The sequence below is a fragment of the Salvia miltiorrhiza genome, chromosome 1 (genome assembly GCF_028751815.1).
Source record: "Salvia miltiorrhiza cultivar Shanhuang (shh) chromosome 1, IMPLAD_Smil_shh, whole genome shotgun sequence".
Taxonomy (NCBI): domain Eukaryota; kingdom Viridiplantae; phylum Streptophyta; class Magnoliopsida; order Lamiales; family Lamiaceae; genus Salvia; species Salvia miltiorrhiza.
In genome coordinates, this window is record NC_080387.1 from 71734316 (window position 1) to 71753714 (window position 19399).

Sequence of the window (19399 nt, forward strand, 5' to 3'; positions counted from 1 at the left end):
AAAAAATAAGTTAAAAAATAAAAATATACTAATAAAAAAGAATTAAAAATACATTTTCTTCAAAACGATGAGAGAGGAGAGAGAAATTTATAAAATTTTACTAATATTTAAATAAATTTAATTTATACATTTTAAATCAAATATTTGTATAAAATATATCAAATTAAAGCTCGTATCGTGATCTTTAATTTGGTATGCATATTAAATATTTTATAATTAATCGAATTTCACAATTTTGGAAATAAATAAAATAACAAATAAGAAGTTAAAGAAATGGAAAATAAAAAGAAAACTATAGTTTAAACATAAACCTTCAATTTTATTATAACTACAAAATTGCCACTCAATTTTAAAATTGATTTCAAATTAAAAACTGCCTTCTTAATATAGTATAGATTTTCTAAATATACTATTTTGTTGAGTTACTACTCATACTCATACCTACACATTAGATGATTCGAACTCTCGACATATTAGTTGAAAAAAATAAATGTTGATGGGATTTTTTTTCTTTTTAAACAGAATCGGGGTATTAAACAGGTCGACCTATTATTCATAAACAATTTCGAATACTTATTTTAGTAAAAATTATTCAGTGAAACTCGTAGATTAAATAAGTCAAACTTGAACCTGATGATATTTAGCTTATTAGCTTATCTATCATGAACGAGTGAAGCTTGAATTCGACAATACATCCATCAATGGCACAACCAAATCCCAGTTGACTCACTTGCTGAAATCGCCGCCGTCGTCGCGTCTCCGCCACTTGCTTCTGTGTTCCAAAGCTCATATCCAAGCAACAGAGCTCCCATTCAAACCTTAGCAGCTTCGAACATGCTTCCAGAAGCTTCCATTTGAGCTAAAACTGATGAAGAATCTTGTGACATGAAGAGGTTGGTGGGAGTTCCTGGCATGCCTACCTCCGGCCTCTCCGTGGCGGCCTCGTCGAGGATGATCAGCCGCTGCAGTCTCTGAGCTTCGGCAACATCACAACTCTAAGCAGGCAGGAGATGATGGAGTTTTGGGCAAGCTCTGGTTAACAGTGGGAAGCCCTTTCTGTGGGTTGTGCCGCGTAACTTGACTGCCGGAAGATGCAAGATTCCGGCTGAGTTGACGGAGGCGAGTGAGGAGAGAGGAGTTGGCAAGAAAATCAGTATGAAAAGGAGGATCATCCTATGCTAGTTTGGGTAGTTTGAGAGGCAAATTTGGACAAACATAACTTTAGCTGCAGCTAGCTGTAACAAAGGCCAACATTTTGTGATTAGGCCAAAAATCAAGTAGCATGTTTATGCAATCAGTTATACTCCCTCCGTCCACAAAAAATAGTCCTAGAAGGAGACAACACGAGTTTTAATAAAAGATAGTGTGAGTGGAGAAAGAGATCCATCATGTGATAGAAAGTTTTTAAAAATGAAAATAAACTAATTTTTGTGTAGACATTCCAAAAATAGCAAAAATTGACTACTTTTTGTTGACGAAGAGAGCAGTTACTAGAATAACATGAGAGAGACCTAATTACCAGATCAAATAAACTCGAATTGCACCAGCAGCCTCACGGACTAATTATTTGTATTGTGAGTGGAGAAAGTGATCTATCATGTGATATAAAGTTACTAATTTTTGTGGACGTCCAAATATGGCAAACATAGACTATTTTTTGCGAACGAAGAGATCAGTTACTAGAATAACATGAGAGAGACCTAATTACCAGGTCAGATGAACTCGAACCGCATCAGCAGCCTAACGGACTTGAAGCGTTCCCCCTTGCGCGTATGCAGGGGAACGGCCCGGATGCCCTGTCTCAGCTCGGAGACGGGGAGGCATGTCTGTCCGGCAAAGTCATCCTTCTCCGACGTATCGTGCTCGTGCACTTCAACGCGAAGAAGCGCCAGCTCAGGAACCGTCAACGGGAACAGAAACACCTCATCCCAGTTCGGTATCCAGTTATCATCAAGCGTTTTCGTCTTCTTCATCACTACATCAGCTGGCACTCCTGCAATTCCTACCTGAGAATAGGAGGAAAGATGTATGCACAAAGCTTGCTCTTACATTCGATGAAAATAAGGTTGTGTTAGCTACATACCCTTGCATAGAAATCAGGAGGAGAATAGTTATCAAAGTAGGTGTGGTGGAAGTCATAAAACCATCCTTCACCCATGTACACAGTCACCTGCAGCAGCAAGCATGTGTGAAATAGAGATTTTGCAGCCTTGAAGAAGATGAGCCACAGACTGTTTTCAGCTCACCTTCAACGTCGTTTTCACGGGCAACGAATCGTAGATCACGTCTCCACCCTTCAACAAGAAATCTGGTTTCTTAACATATCCACAGCCACCATTAGCCCTGAACATGCCATGCATCAACCAAAGTGCTCTCCCATAACCCTATTGCAGAAATTAATGTGTCATAGTATTGAACTACAAAATCTAACTCAAATCCAATACAGAAAGAGTTCCTAATCATGCATTTTGTCTATTCTTTACATTCAAATACAAAGTTGTGGTCATTTTTTATGTTATGAAACAAAAAATGATTAATAGTGTTTTATGTCCCAAACTTTCGTTTTCTCTTAAAAAATCCCGAACTTTCAACATTTTTTATAAAATGTCCCAAACTTTTGTTTTCTCCTAAGAAATCCCTAACTTTCTGCATTTTTCATAAAATGTCTCGATCTTTTTTTCCCTCTAAAAAACCACAAATTCTCGTCGTTTTCCATAAAATATCATGCTATAGAAAATCTGGTGACCAAAATACGACTCGTTTCGTCAGAGAAGTCTCAAATTATCAACTTAGTGGTATAAGATTCATAACTTGGGAACAATCAATTTGAGAAGAGTCATCACTGAATTTTGTGTAGTGGGACATTTTATAGAATATGTTGAAAGTTCAGGGTTTTTTAGGAGAAAGCGAAAGTTTGGGACATTTTATGAAAAATGCTGAAAGTTCAGTATTTTTTACAAAAAACGAAAGTTCGGGACATAAAACACTATTAACCAAAGAAAAATTGTACTCACTTGCATATTCAATGCAACCATTTGAGCACCATGCATCCATCCAATCAAGGGGTTGTAGTTGGATGAGTCGAAACGTATGCCTTTTGGATACACTCTCAGTAAGTTCCTCTGCGTAAATCTGTATCAAAACAACACCAAGATTAAGATTGTGTATTGTACTAAAACAAAAAATCACTAGGTGACATATATAAAGCAATCAATCCCAATGAAGGCCTTGACATAAGATGATGCTTTTGAGAAATCACAGATGCAAATTGCTAAACATAGAAAGGAACTTACCTCACAATATCCTGTGCATAAGTTAGAACCGCCTTCTCCAACTCGTGCTCGCTCAAGCTAAGGCGCCTGACTTTGTTAGCCTCCACTTTAAGCCAATCCTGCATCCCACCATGCCCCTTCCCAGCATGAATTGCGATTAAACGCCTATACTCAGGTACCTCGTATTGATCCACCTTGGAATCCTCTTCGTCATCTTCATCAGACTCTGTATCTAAATAACCAACCTTGAAGAGAAACAACGGTGCAAGCTCAGAACTAGACAAGATAATGGTGAATATGCTCAACACTATCCATGATCATATCCATAGACTAACCTTATTTACATTAGTTTTAGTTCTGAAACTCTGGATTTCTTTTCCCCAAGGCTCCTGCGTCGTTGTATCCTTCCCCTTCTTCGAGGCAGTCTCATGTATCTTAGCATCCTTGGCTTGCAAGTACTCTTTGGGAGGCTTGGTTGATATGATGATCCTTCTCTTCAGAGATTCCGGCGAGGGGAACTCGCTCAAACACTCCGAATCAGGTGAAAACAACATGTCTCCAAATGTTTTAGTTATCATCTGGATTCAGTCACGAGCAAAAGTATCATTTGCACACATTAAAAGTATCATTTTGTGTTATTAAAAGTGTCATTTGTAATGCGTAGATAACTAGTGTCATTGCAATTGAAGTATAATCAGCAAATCGAGTATCGTAATCCTACACTGTGAATAATACTAAAGCAATATCCGGGCAACAAAAATTTGATGGAAAATAGTAACTAGACTCAACACATAGCAAATAAAATCAATAAATGAATCGATGTTAGTGCCCTAATGGACCCTTACAAGAAAACACCATAAAACGAACCTCAGCCGCCTTCGCCTGAAGCTCCGGAGTCAGATGGTCTTCGAGTGTGATCACGACCGGATATTCAGACGCAACGAAAGCATGTTCCTTAATAGATCTCAAACATCTGATGAGTTTAACTGGAGCCGTAAGCGTCCTGCAATCCAAAGCTCTGTCAAATTTATACTCAACTGCAGCATAGCATCCAATACGAAAGGAGCTGCAACGAAGGCATACCTCCCGTGCAGAACCTCGACGTTGTCTCGTTTGGAATTAGGCCATATGTCGAGCTCGATAACTCTCACACCTCTATGCAGTGCATTTATGATAGGTATGTCGCTGCAATCGCTACTTAGTTGATTCCCTGTGAGATATGAATTGTGGCCTGTGTATATGAAGTAATGAGACAGTGGAGCATTCATATCATGGTGAACCTGGATAGCAAAGTAATATTTGGACAATCAGAGAAGAAGATAGTTGAAGTTCATATTCACAACCACACATCAACTGCACATTGTGATCTAGTCTCTCTTTTCATTCTTGTTATTGGACAACTTTGTTGAAAAAGATTAATCTTCTTATCCATTATGATACTTTGTGTCAATGGAAAAACCAGGACTATCAAACTAAGCTTTAACTTAGTTTGTGAGGAGAGAAAAACAAACAAGTAATTCGAAATAAGATAGTAATTAACTTAAACCAAAAGCAAATGAAAATATGCACCAATATGTGAAAAATTATGCATATATTGTTTTGAGAGAGAAGTGAAAAAATTCTGTGTTACTTATGAGGAATACAATACAACTAAAGATTCCTATTTTTAGGTTCTCAAAAAAAAAAAAAAAAGATTCCTATTTTGCTTCATCTTAAACAATCAATACTAAGAGGGTGTTTGGGTAACCTTAAGCTCGCTTATAAGTTATAAAAATAAGTTTTAAGAACTCATAAGGGTGCCTTCAATAGTAGCTTTCAAAAATTGGAAACCACATTTCAAACCATTGGAGAAACAAGAAACTAGATTTTTTTTTTTTTTTTCTCGTGGGCCCCGCCTAACACAATACAATTTCCAGCCACACTTTCATATGAATTAATATCATAGCGGGACTCTCTAAAAATTAAAAATTGGTTTATTATTGGAGCAGATGTTATTAGGTGAGTTTCCGAAGTTAAAGTAGCAATTTGGAAGCTGGAATTCTAGTTCACTATTGGAAGCACCAAAGTTCCAAAAAGTTAAATTATTCAACCCTAACTTATTTTTTCATTATTTTATAATCAACAACTAGTTTACAAAAATACTCCATACATTTACAATTTCACCCTCTACAATTTTATGTCTAATCAGTACTTTCTCCCTATCTTATAATTCAGTCTCTAACTTATAATTTCAATTATCTAAAAATTTCGACTACTTATAAATTTTCTGAGACATTATATCTTCTAAGCTCTTTTAAATAAGTTTAGTCAAACAGCCCACCAAGATAGAAATATGTAAAAACAAATAAAAAGTATGCAAAAAATTGATTACCCCTAGTTTGGGATTGAGAGGCGGATTAGAATCCCCAAACAAGTACTTGAAAAAACCCTCGACATTGAGGCCGCGCCTGTGGAACAATGTGAGATGCTTGAGCTCATTGAGGGGGCTTACCCCATCGATCAGCGCCTGCGCATCCTCCAGCGTCGCGTTCTCCTCCTTCTGCACCTCCACCATGAACCGCCGCAGCTGCTCCACGCTCATGAACCCGTTCGCCGCCGTGTACTTGAAGAACATCGCCTTCACGTCGTCCGGCGCCTCCGCCGCCGCCAGCCGGAACCGCCGCTGGAAGCAGAAGCACACGCGGTAGGTCTGTTTCCCCGACATTTTTCCGCCGGATTTATTTTATTTTGCGTCGATTGCGAATGTGATTAATCGCGGCGCCTTTGCTTGCGGGAGAGGGGAGGAATTTGTTGGAATTTAATTCAGAAAAAATGCGATTGATTTCGGAGGATGGAAGATGTCGCATGGGCGCCGCCGCGGCGGATTGGCCACGGATTCGACGCTGGCGTGAACGTTTGCTGCAAAATTTATCGTCGACGTCATGCTCGATTTATATTTTTATTTTATTTTTTGCATACTCTTTTTTACAAAAATTAAAATTATTTACGTAGTATTTAAAACTAATTTTAAGAAATAATTATGTACACTTGGTGAGTTTACGATCAAAATAACACTGATTGAAATGCTAAAAATAACTCTTCATGAAAACATCTTTATTTTTTCTCAACAAAAAAAAAAAACCATCTTATTTTTTTTCGGATTTGCATTTTTTCAATTATCGTTTCTCTGGCTCGCTTCGGTCATTGTGAGAAAAATAAAAAATCAAATTGAAGATGCTCGTTCAGTTTCATTTTCAATGAAAAATATAAATAAATTATAAATATATATATATATATATATATATATATATATATATATATATATTTATTTATGGATAAACAAAATGGAAAATTAGAAATATATGTTGGGTGTAGTTACACTTGAATGGTGACATGTTTGTTTCAAAAATATCTTACACATGTTGATCTTGTACTTTGTTATGAAAATGGGGAGCATATCGCAATCATTATGTTGTGAGTATGACATTTGCATGGAAATTATGCATGAAATTGTACTTATCTAGTCATGTTTGTCTGGTTATGCATGCAATATATAGTGGGTAGAAGAATGATGAATATTGTATAAAAATAAAAATTACTCCCTCGATCCTACGAATTTTGACACGAATTCTTTTTTGGGTCGTCCTACGAATCTTGACACATTTTCAAATAAGGTAATAATTAGTCCAAAAATAAAGAGTCTTAATTACATTCTCTCTCCTATTTTATCACTTTATTATCTTCTTTTTCCTACTTTATCACTTTTATACTTTATTATCTACACACTTAAATACTAATCTATAACTCCTTAATTCTCATGCCGAAATCAAACGTGTCAAGATTCGTGGGACGGAGGGAGTAATTATTTTCATTTTTTTTATTATGAACTTAGAGGAGGATGCATGTTACGAGTTTTAATAAAATAGATAAATGTATTGTAAAAAAAATAGTATTAATAGTGATAATTAATTGTGAGTTGAGAAAGGGCTTAGTATGTGAGAAATTAAGTTTTCAAAAATAGAAAGGTATTAATTTGTGAACGTCCCAAAATGTGAAAAATTGATTATTTTTTGTGGACGAAGGGAATACATTTTAACCTTGTAAACATTTTTTTATCACCGAGAACGAGAGTTGGGTACTTTTCACTATTAATATTTCTTGATTTGAAACATATTATAAGCCATTTGATCAAAACTTTCTCAACACAATCACATCCATAGATACATACAAGAATTGGTGTGTTTGTCACAGAAACTGAAAGCGCATAAGGAGCCTCACAGACTTGTATTTGTGACCCTTCCTGTCGTATAGGGGAACTGCCCGTATCCCGGGCCTCAGCTCGGATACGGGCAGGCACGTCTGGCCGCCAAAATCCCCCTTCTCCGGCGTATCGTGATCCCTTACTTCAATCCTCAAAATAGCCAACTCCGGAACTCTCAATGGGAACACAAACTCCTCGTCCCAATACGGAGTCCAGTCGTCTTCCTTTATCCGCGTCTTCTTCTTTGCAGCATCTGCTTCCACGCCAACTATGTGCACCTAAAATTTATCACATTGTGGACCACACGAGTTTTAATAAAATGTGAGTAAAGTAAGAGTCTCACTTTAAAATGTGAGTGGAGTGTGTGGATCGTCCTAATCTATAAATGAAAGTGATAACTTTTTCGTAGACGAACCTTAGTATAGAAATCTGGTGGTGAATAGGTGTCAAAGTGCGTGTGACTGAAGTCCAATCGCCATCCTTCTCCCATGTACACAGTTACCTAGTCAAAAAATTGTGTAATACCTAGTTAAAATCGCAGCTTCGACGCTTTCCCTTCAATCAATAGGTCGAGGGTTTCGAGTAACCAATAGGGAAAATGGGAAACCATTATTGATCATCTTTTATGAAAAAAGATGAAACCAAAAAAATACATGATCTGTTTTCAGACATGATCTCTTTGAACTCACCTTCAATGTTTTCTTCACAGGCAGTGTTAGTTTGGGGTCGAAAACCTCTTCGTTTGGACCTTTGTTCATAAGCAAATCGGGCTTCTTCACATAACCGCAGCCTCCATTGGATCTAAACAATCCATGCATCATCCAAAGCGATTTTCCATAGCCCTGTATAAGGGGTGTTTACTTTTGAGGATTAGTTTAGATAAATAAAATTAATGGGTTTTATAGCTAAGAAATACACAAACTATAGTGAAAATGGAAATTTTTACCTAAACTTTCAATAAAGCCAAAAAAAAAAAATTACATGAACTTATATTTTAGTTGTTATTTTCACCTGAGTTTGACTTTCGGTGAAATTAAAGCTTAGTATGTAGTCGGAAAAGACCTCCCAAACTTAATATCAATTGGCCTTAGGATCATAGATAGACCTCTTTTCCTTGGGACCTCGATATTAAGTTTGGGAGGTCTTTTCCAATTGACAAGTAAGCTCTAATTTTGTCGGAAGTTAAATTCATGTGAAAATTGCAATTAAAATATAAATTTATTTATTTTTTGACTTAGTTGAAACTTGAAAGTTCAGGTGAAAATTGTAATTTTCACCAAAGTTCGTGTATTTTTTGTCATAGCCCCTAAAAATAATACAAATAAATTCATTGTTTCCTAAGACTGATTGAAATATCTCAAGACCCTTAATTGTTAGATTCATATGCCAATCAAAAAGTGAGATTGGAGAAATCATAATAATGATTCCTAACTATATCATATTGGGTTATAGATAAGCAAGAAATGTAGGCACATCACATATTACAAAGATGAGAAAATGAAAAGAACCTGCATATTAAATGCCACCATCTGAGCTCCATGCATCCAGCATGTAATGGGCTTAAAGTTGGATGAGGTTACTCTTGTGCTCTTAGGAAATACCCTCAAGATATTATTCTGGGTGAATCTACAACATCATGGATAAGAAGCAAGTTTCAACAATGATATAGAGGAGAAGAAGTCCTCTGTCGCACGATCTTTAATTTTTTTTTATTTACTTATAATTTATTCAAAAAAAAAATAGAAGAGAAGAGATTATATAAATCCCCTAACTTCCCGTAGTACTATAGATCCCCTCATCAGCGCATAAATTGAACACAAAAATGCATAAACATTATGCACTGGTGAGGGGATTACTGTATTACGGGAAGCTAGAGGATCTATATGATCTCTTTTCTATATATATATATATTTATGAGAAAAGAAATAGCAAGCAAGCACCTTATAAGATGTGTTGAATACAAATCTACAGCCCTTTGAAGCCTTTGTTCATTCAAACTAAGTCTACTAACTGTGTGGCTTCCATGTATGAGCGCTTGCCTCAAACCTTTCTTGGCATTTCCGGCACGAATCGCTATCAGGCGTTTATATTCCGGCGCCCTCTTCATCTCTTCATTCTCCTCGTCGCTCTGCTTCATTTTGCAAGGAAAAATTAAACAAAATAATTATTAATTCATGTAACATCTTCAAACAATTTTGCCATTAATTTTCACCTTGTCGTCGTCCTCGGACGAATTATTTTCCTGCAGATCAGCTGAAGTTTCATCATCCTTGTTATTTATAAGGTATTCCTTTGGTGGCTTTGTAGAGAGTATTATTTTGTGCTTTAACTCATTAGGTGAAGGAAATTCATCCAAGCACTCTGACTCTGGAACATAAAGCATATCACCAAAAGCTTGTGTTGCCATCTACAAAAAAAAAAGCTCCCAAATTAATTTACATTCATTAATCTAACAATCAGGAAAGAGGGGAATAAAGGCATAGAGCCCCTAAATTTGAGGAGCTAGCCTCAAATTTTGAAAATAAACTAATTAGTCATAATCTAGTATTACAAATATGGTGTGCGTGTGTTGGCCAAGCTGTAAGAGGTTGATGCCTAAGGCCAAAGGTCTTGGGTTCGAGTCCCCTGAGGCGCGGTCTTTTAATTTCTTTATTTAATATTATAAATTTATATATATATATATAAAAGCGATCTTTTAATTTCTTTATTTAATATTGTAAATTTATATATATAAAAAAAGTATTACACACACAAAATTTCAAAATTTCCAAGCCCTTATATACAACTTTATTAAAATTCGTTTCCAAGATGATATGAGACTCTTTTTCGTTTAACGAATGAAGTATTGAAGTACAATTATTTGTAAAGGATCCTTTCTCTCTCTCTCTCTCTCTCTCTCTCTCTCTCTATATATATATATATATATATATATATATATATATATATATATACTCCCTCCGTCCCCAAAATAAGTTCCTCTTTGGGGACGGCACGAGTTTTACTCCCTCCGTCCCCAAAATAAGTTCCTCTTTGGGGACGTCACGAGTTTTAAGGAAAAGTGGTAAAGTGTATTAATAGTGGAGAAAAATATGTTATAATTAGTATTGGGAGTGGTGAAATGTGAAAAAGTGTTATAATTAGTATTGAGAATGGTGAAAAAGTGAAAAGTAAGAATAAATAAAGTATTATTAGTGGTGGGGTAGTTGTTCAAAAATGGAAAAAAAGAAAGAGGAATTTATTTGGGGGACGTCCCAAAAAGAAAAAAGAGGAACTTATTTCAGGGACAGAGGGAGTATTAATTACCTCTGCAACTTTAGCCTGAAGTTCTGGAGTGAGGTGGTCCTCTATAGTGATGATGACAGGGTAGGGAGATTTAACAAATGCATGCTTTCTGATAGACTCAAAGCATTTCCTCAGTGATACCGGAGAAGTCAACGTCCTGCACCATGTATTTTAAAAAAAATCATTTAATTTTATTCTTGATATTCATCAAAGTATATTTCTATAATTCTTGCAAAATAATGCAGTATAAATTTTACCTCCCATGAAGAACATGGATGTTATTTTTGGTAGAATTGGGCCATAGATCTAACTCTATGCCTCGAACACCATTTTCTAGAGCTTTAATGATTGGGATTTCACTGCACTCACTGCTCAACTGGTTTCCAGTTAAGTAGGAATTGTGGCCTGTGTATATGAAATAATGCTGCATTGGAGCACTCATGTCATGATGCACCTGCCATTAATTCACAAATTAATTTGTAAGCTAAGTCTAATCTATTTAATTTGCACTTATAATTGTATATTTATGCAATATGTGAATAAGAAGATGTAACAATTAGTGAACCATAAGAAGGAGGTTCAGATACTAGGCACTCTCTAGTAGTAATAGGTCATTGCATTCCAGTATCAGCGACAACTTGTGGATTGTATTTTATTTAAATATTTTGTTTAATTTGTAATAGAATCGGTCGAGTGGTCTCAGTTGGAGATTCTCAAATCATTTAATACGATGCAATTGAAATCACCAACAGATTCACTACACTTCAATTTCCAATAAATTCTTATGCTCGAGCCTTTAATTGAAAAGGTCAAATGTTAGATTTTGATGGGGTTTAATTCACTAAACTTCAATTTAGATGTTAAGGATTGCTGATTGGTTTGATTCTTGACCTATTAATTTTCTCTCCACCTTATAGCCACATTTTCTTGGATGAGTTCTTAATGAATTATTTTCCAATTATTTGTAGAATAATGCTAAACAGCCACATTGTGGCCCCCCACAATTTACCTAAATATAAAATAATTTAATTTATTTAACTTATTTTTAAAATAAAAATAAGATTTAGTTATTTTATCATATTCTCTACATTGTAGTTATTTTTTTGCAATTTTTTGATAACTTTTTTATTTTTATTAAAAAATAAATTAAAAATAAAAAATACAAAAAAATATAAAACATAAAATAAGTACAATGTAATAAAATAACTAAATCCTATTTTTATTTTAAAAAATAAATTAAATAAATCAAGATTTTTCTTATTATACTAGTTTGTGGGTGGCCACAATGTAGCTGCATAGATTTATTGTTATTTGTATCGCCTACCGCTAGGTCAACACATGAAAAATCCAAACCAAAGCGGGGAAATTTCACAGAACTTGATAAACTTAATTACGAAGAAAGTTTGTCTAGAGGGATAATAATAATTAATTAATTAATTAACTTCCGAAATTTCCAATCCTTAATTAATGTCTTTTGTACGAATACTTTTAATTACTACAACTACTCAAACTGCATTTAAGATCCTCTCTGTATTCTTTTCTCTTTCCCAGTTTATATCAGTGTAAAAAAAAAATCATTATTTTCCAAATCCAAGAAAAAGCATTACTTTCCAACCTAGTACAATAGTTTTCCTCTGCGATTTTCTTTTTAAAAAATTAATCTCCACCGTAATTAATTAACTTCAAAAAAATTTGTAGGAAATTAAAATATAAATGAGGTGTTTGTTTTAAGTAATAAGATATAATTAATAAAATAATTCAACTTATTATTTATCCACTCTCAAATCTTATCAATCTCATCCCCCAACCTCTCCAATAATATATACTCCCTCCGTCTCATAACAAGTATCCTATGTTGCATAGGTACGGGGGTGCGGATGCGGGAGCGATATGATACGAGTACGGGGATACAGATTTTTAAAAATTATAGGGTGCGATTCGGCAAGAATACATCTAATTATTAAAATTTTATGATATATAATGCTTATAAACTATATACAATTTAAATTTTCTTAAATTAATTATATGTAATTTACATTTTATTTTACCCAAAAGTTAAGCATTTTCAATTATAAAAGTTAATTGAGCAACAATATAACGATTCAAATATTATTAGTCCAATATATAAGTCATAACTGAAAATAAAAGGGTGAAGTATCAATTTGGCCCCTAACGTAGAGGCCCCTGTAGCTATTAACACCCTATGGGCAGGGGTGTGTCAACTAAGCCCATGAAGTACCTAATTTCCGCCAATTAACCCCTCCGACTTAACGGACGGTTAACATCGTTAACTATTTTAATTTTTTTATTTTCTTATTTTATTGGTGGTGGGACCCACACCATCTGTGGGGAGAGACTGAGCGAGGGAGAGAAATGCTTGACGGTGAAGATGCTTTGTAGAGAGAGAGGCTTAGATCTAGCCCTATGAGATTTTTTCCTTTCCACCGATCAAAAACCCCAACATATTGCCAGAAATTTCGAACTCCTCTCCCATTCTTCTCAAAACTCAGATCAGATCCTCCATTTGGATTTGTGGGATACCCAGATAAGGAATCGATGGAGAGAACAGTAGAATCCCCCCTCAATTGGAAATCGATGGAACATAGGAGAGAGAAAGCCCATCACTTATCTGAATTTTCCCCAACTATCTCGAAAAATAGATCTACCGAGGTTCAGCAATTGGACGAGAATCAAAGAAATTTGCAGGAGAAAAAAGAGAGGAATCCAAGCTCCCTCTCCCCCATTCTTCAAGGAGATTGTTAGGAATTGTTAGCTACCCCCCGTAAAAGCTAATCTCCACTGGAATATTGAATTTAGAGAGAACTTTATATCGGAATCTGGAAATCCGAGAGAAGAGGCTGGATCTGATTTGGCGGTGGTGGGCCGGAGTTTTGGGGAAGGGGTGGATTAGGTTTCCGGCGAGCTTGGTGAAGAAGATGGTGTGGGTCCCACCACCAATAAAATAAAAAAATTAAAAAATTAAAATAGTTAACGGTGTTAACCGTCCGTTAAGTCGGAGGGGTTAATTGGCGGAAATTAGGTACTTCAGGGGCTTAGTTGACACACCCTGCCCATAGGGTGTTAATAGCTACAGGGGCCTCTACGTTAGGGGCCAAATTGATACTTAACCCAAAATAAAATTATTATCAAAATAACCTTGTGTAGGCCTTTCGTGCACGAGATACGTGAATTTCGCCTATGAAATTTGCGAATCCTGTTTATTTTTATAAATTGTTTTAAAAGATACGCCACGTGGCTAATTGGGTGCGAATCCGACGAGAATCCGAGAGAATCGCACCCTAAAAGAATTCGATTCGCCGTACATGCTGATTTTTGAAGAATCCGTGCATCATAGCAAGTATCCTAATTTGTTTAGGGACGAGAATTTAATAGAGTATGATTAAAGTTTAAAAAAATAAAAAAGTGGTAGAGCGCACCTATATGTATTTTGTTAGAAAATTGAATTAATATAGAAATGATTAAAGGTAAAAAAAAAGTAAAAAGTGATGGAGCCTACTTTCTTATCTAAAATAAGACACTTAATTATTACACAGGGAGCTAATGCCAAAAATATTTTTGACTCAATTAGTACTCACTCCGTCCTAAACGAAATGTCCTATTTCTTTTCGGCACGAAGATTAAGAAATGTGTATAAAGTAGATAAAGTGGGTTGGTGGAAATTATTTAAATATTAAGTATAGAGAGAGAGTGTATTGCCAAAAAAGGAAACAGGACATTTCGTTTGGTACAGCCCAAAAAGGAAAACAGGACATTTCGTTTGGGACGGAGGGAGTATTATGCTGGACGTATCAACTTCTCATTGACCAAACAAATTAGGATTATTTTTTTATTTTTTATGAGGATGTCACAATTTTGACATTATTGTAACGCTCCAAAACTTATGTTAAAATTATAAAAATATATGGGTGAAATTGAATGTATTAATCGGGCATTTGATTAATTAGAAAAGGTACCTGAGAAGTGATGGGGGCATTGAGATGATCTTGTAAGAGGAAATCGAGGAAGTCGTCAAGGGTGAAGCGGCGGCCGAGGTGGTGGCGGCGGTTGAATGCTGTGGCCACGATGGCCTCCGCGTCGGAGGCGGCGGTGCAGGCTTCCTCCCCTTGGTACTCCACCAAGAACTTTCGCAGCTGCTCCGCCGTCATGTGCTCCGCCCCCTCCGCGTATTTCACGAACGCCGCCCTCACGTCCGGCGGCGCCTGCAACTCGCTGATCTTGAATTTCCGGTTGAAGCACCCCAACACCCGATAGTAGTTGTAACTCCCCATCTCCCTCACTCTCTCTCTCTCTCCTAATGTATGTATATATAACTATGGATTCTCTCTCTCTCTCTATATATATATATATGTATTGAACACGTAAAGAGTGTAACGCGTTGAAGGAAGAGAAATGAATTGGTTGAATGGTTCTTTCTTGGAAGCTTTGTGGTTCCTGACAGTCTGACAGAGGTGATTACTTGGTGGATTATTTGTTAAATATGATATGATGACAACTTAATTAGAACATTAATTTCGTTTCAAAGAAATTAGAATATTAATTAAGTATATCTTTTCCTTTTACTTTGGTCTTTTTTAATAAAAAGTTGCTAAAAGCTCAGCTCCACTGTGGGTGCGGGTCGGCCCAGCCCGAACCCAACCCAACCTAAATTCAATTCTAATCTTGAATCATGACTCGAATATTATCTGAATCCGATCTAAACCTGACCTATATAAGTTGATTGAGTCAGCTATCGGCCGAATCCAAATCGAACCTAACTCATTGGATCCGACTCCTATAAACGCAGACTATGCGCTAGAGCGCAAGGCTCTTTCATTTTTGGATGATTCTATTCATAGCCCATATTTTACTCATTATAGCCTACATATTATTTTACTCATTATAGCCTACATATTTTTAAATATGTAGGCTATAAAAAGTAAGATGTGGATTATGAATAGAATCACCCTTTGTTTTTGGGTGTGGGTTGTGGGGAATCAGAAGACTTTTGGTGCATGATTCGAAGAGAAAGAAAGTCGCATTTATAGTACTCCTTCCATCCCATGAAGCATGACTCAGTTCTTTTCGGCACGAGAATTAAGAAATTGATATTTTGTGTGATAGGTGAAAAGGTGAAGGATAAAGTTTTTGCTATTTTTAAAAACAGGTCAAGCTTCGTAGGACAAACCAAAAAGAAAACTGGGTCATGCTTCGTGGGACATTGGGAGTATAATATATTCACTATATTTTTTTAAATTAAGGAGTATTTTTTATTTTTTTTTGTTAATGTTATAAAGTTATGACTTTTCTTTTTCTTTTATAAATTTTGTTTCATTTTCGGACTCGGCCACTTGGGTCCTTCTTTCTTCTCCTTATTTATTTTGTTTCATTTCTTCTAGTTTAAGAAAAATGAGCAATCTATATTTATCCATTTTACACAGAGGGGTCTCTGGAAAAGAAATTTCCCAAAACTTGACTGAATGAAATTTCCCAGCATACTATACGTGGGATTCTTTGCTAGTAGTACATTAATACTCTTTTCATCTACAAAATAATTTTTTTTTTAGGACGTCCAACTTTTTACCTATTTTTAGATTATACCCATCACTTATAAATATCCCATTACTCTTACTTTTCACATTTTCACTACTCTCAATACTAATTAAAACATTTTTTCATCATTTTCAATACATTCAATAATATTTTTATTAAAACTCGTGTCACTCCCTATTTTGTGGACGGACATATTATATATCTATCATAATTTAATACTTTTATTTGCTTTAAAGTATAATATATGTTAAATGCTTGCACCACTTTTTCTTTGTTATCTTTATACCTTTTATACCATATGAGATTTTCTATTGAAAGAATACACCACTTTTTCTTTGTTATATTTATATCTTTGATACCATATGAGATTTTCTATTGAAATTAAGTTGTATTCCTTGCACGATTATCACAGGTTCTTTTATGTACTCTGGGATTCTATATTCCCCACTAACATTTTTTTTAGTATTGGAAAAAGAAAAGTTCATTATCATTGTATGTAACTAATTTTTGTATAGCTCGCTCACACAGTCACACATGTGGATAGAGCTAGCCATTAATTAACCAATATCTCAATTAATTAAATTAAAATTATACTATCAAATCAATCACTCTGAATCATAGTTTTTTTCGAACCCTAAATCTTTTGATTAATACCGAGAAACTACAATGCTTGAATGTTTTCGAGTGAATTATTTAGATGATGTTTTTTTTTCTAGATAAATTATTTAGATGATTTTAGTAACACTATTGATGAGGGTTCTTGCTTGTCTGCTTCTGGTTTCGATCCTAGGAGAGCTTGAGGCCGTTGATTACCATCTAATCGTGTGGCTAGGATTAATTAGTTGGTTTGGCAATTACGCCAGAAACGTGTTGCTATCTTCTAAGTTGGGGCTATGCAGCATGATGCATTCACCTTAATTAATCTTTACTAATTGTGATTGATAACGCTAATTGGGGTCAATATATTCTTATTGTGGATTAATAGACTTTAATTGAAAATTATTAAACTTAATAAATTCTAATGCTACCCCGTCTACAAAAAATAATCAATTTTTATCATTTTAGAACGTCCACAAAAATTAGTCAATTATGGTAAAAAGAGTAAAAAGAGAAAGAACACCTTGAGTTGAGAATAAGACCACCTCATGAAACCATGACTCTTGATAGTTTTTTGTTTTTCAACACAATAATGGTTATCTCAAACCCACAATTTAATGGTTAAAGAGAAAATGTTTTATCAATTAAGTTGCGTTTTATTATCACCCTCAATAATTGCGAGAACATGTGTTGCAATCTGAATGGAGGAATAGCTGGCTAGAAAGCAGAGTGTGACATTTATTGATTAGTAATAACTATTCACCAGTCTCACAAAAGAGTGCAATTTTTACCATTTCAATATGGAGTAAAAATTTAAAATGTCCACTTCCTTATCTTTTTTTGTAAAAATGTCCTCTCTTATTATACAAAGCATTCTATGCCCTATTCTTTAAATACCCTTTGATTTGATGGGTTTGCTTGGTTTTTTGTGAAAGTCTTACACATTTGACCGATTTGACAGCTATCAATCATAAAAGTCAACGATTTGACAGTTATCAGTCAAGAGTACATATGACCGGTGGGTGGCTAGATCATGTGTCCGGCCGGGCGGACACGTGATTTTACCGGCTAGACACATTATTTTATCGGTCGGACATGTGTTCGGCCGGTGAAATTATGTGTCCACCCGGTCGGACACATGTTTTCACTGGCCAAACACATGTCTCACCGATAAAATCATGTGTCCGGCCGGCCGGACATATGATCTAGCCACCCACCGGTCATATGTACTCTTGACTGATAGCTGTCAAATCGTTGACTTTTATGACCGATGGCTGTCAAATCGGTCAAATGTGTAAGACTTTCACAAAAAACCAAGCAAACCCATCAACATCAAAGGGTAAAATAGACACTTCACATAATTAGGGCATAGAATGCTTTGTATGATAACTTAGGGCATTTTTACAAAAAAACTTAAAGAAGTGAACATTTTTGCCTATTAACACTTTCTTTCAATATGTCTAATAAGAGTGTGTTTTTCATTTTAGGTCACTATCCCATCATATAACACTGATAAAGTAGGTCACTTTCTTCATGAACATAATGTAAAAATGTGTTTGATCTAGGCATGGATGTCCACAGATGACTAGTATTTGTCTCTACTATGTGCACATTGAATGGATTTCAGTAATGAGAATGAGTACTGTGCAGATCTGCGGCAACAATTACAAAATATCTTTCTCAATCCTTCACCATCAATATCTGCACCAAAAATGAACTAAATATATACTCCCTCCGTCCCTGAAATGGCTTCCTCTTTGGGGACGGCACGGGTTTTAATAAAAAGTTGAAAAGTGTATTGATAGTGGAGAAAAGGTGATATAATTATTATTGGAAGTTGTGAAAAGTGTTATAATTAGTATTGGAAGTGGTGAAAAGTGAAAAGTAAGAATAAATAAAGTATTATTAGTGGTGGGGTAGGTTTCCAAAAATGAAAAGAAAGAAAGAGGAAGTTATTTGGGGGACGTCCCAAAATGGAAAAAGAGGAAGTTATTTTAGGGACGGAGGGAATATAACAATCTGACGAAATAAAATAATTATTTTTTAAAACAATTATTGTTCGATGAGAAAAAAAAAAAACATTACCTAGGGTAGCTCTATGTTATCGTTTAGAGTTCGAACATCCCCTGCAAATCGCTTAAATATGTTCACAATTTGATTAAAAGCATTCACTTGAAATCGAAGTTCAATAATGATCAAATCCGGTCCATGAAACTTTCCTTTGACTTCCACCCACCTTCCAAACATCCGCTTGATGTCTCGTCGTATTGCTTGAACAGATCTTCTTACCCCAATTTGCAAACCCAAACCTGCAAATTAAAATAAAATAGCAATAAATATGATATCAAAATAATTAAAATAAATAATAGAGTAATAAAGATTTATACCTGTATGGTTGGGCAAAGTCTTGAAGATATCGGTAATACCCCGGAAGTATACCTCCGGGGTATATCCAAAA

The 19399-nt window shown here is 35.2% G+C and overlaps 2 protein-coding genes across 6 annotated transcripts; both read right to left on the bottom strand.

Moving 5' to 3' along the window:
* Positions 1–530: 530 nt before the first annotated feature.
* On the bottom strand, positions 531–6297 carry LOC131005807 (phosphoinositide phospholipase C 2-like). Of its 4 annotated transcripts, XR_009095353.1 has the most exons (11): positions 5644–6297; positions 4356–4552; positions 4140–4275; positions 3608–3850; positions 3294–3517; positions 3015–3132; positions 2247–2384; positions 2084–2170; positions 1709–2006; positions 1520–1592; positions 531–1235 (listed from the first exon to the last, which is right to left on the bottom strand). XR_009095353.1 is itself a non-coding variant. In XM_057932897.1 (10 exons), exons 1-9 carry the CDS (start codon positions 5974–5976, stop codon positions 1713–1715), a joined length of 1770 nt encoding a protein of 589 aa, XP_057788880.1. In that variant the 5' UTR covers positions 5977–6297; the 3' UTR covers positions 531–1105; positions 1709–1712. The 4 variants fall into 4 exon arrangements, 3 of the variants coding, with proteins under 3 accessions (XP_057788880.1, XP_057788878.1, XP_057788879.1); XM_057932897.1 differs by lacking the exon at positions 1520–1592 and having other exon boundaries at positions 531–1105; XM_057932895.1 differs by lacking the exon at positions 1520–1592.
* A 1108-nt stretch (positions 6298–7405) lies between these two features.
* Positions 7406–15281, bottom strand: LOC131005808 (phosphoinositide phospholipase C 6-like). Of its 2 annotated transcripts, none has more exons than XM_057932899.1 (9): positions 14769–15281; positions 11052–11248; positions 10816–10951; positions 9725–9919; positions 9453–9640; positions 9021–9138; positions 8202–8354; positions 7928–8014; positions 7406–7790 (listed from the first exon to the last, which is right to left on the bottom strand). In XM_057932899.1, exons 1-9 carry the CDS (start codon positions 15081–15083, stop codon positions 7497–7499), a joined length of 1683 nt encoding a protein of 560 aa, XP_057788882.1. In that variant the 5' UTR covers positions 15084–15281; the 3' UTR covers positions 7406–7496. The 2 variants fall into 2 exon arrangements, with proteins under 2 accessions (XP_057788882.1, XP_057788881.1); XM_057932898.1 differs by having other exon boundaries at positions 9453–9643; positions 14769–15254.
* Between the last annotated feature and the right edge of the window lie 4118 nt (positions 15282–19399).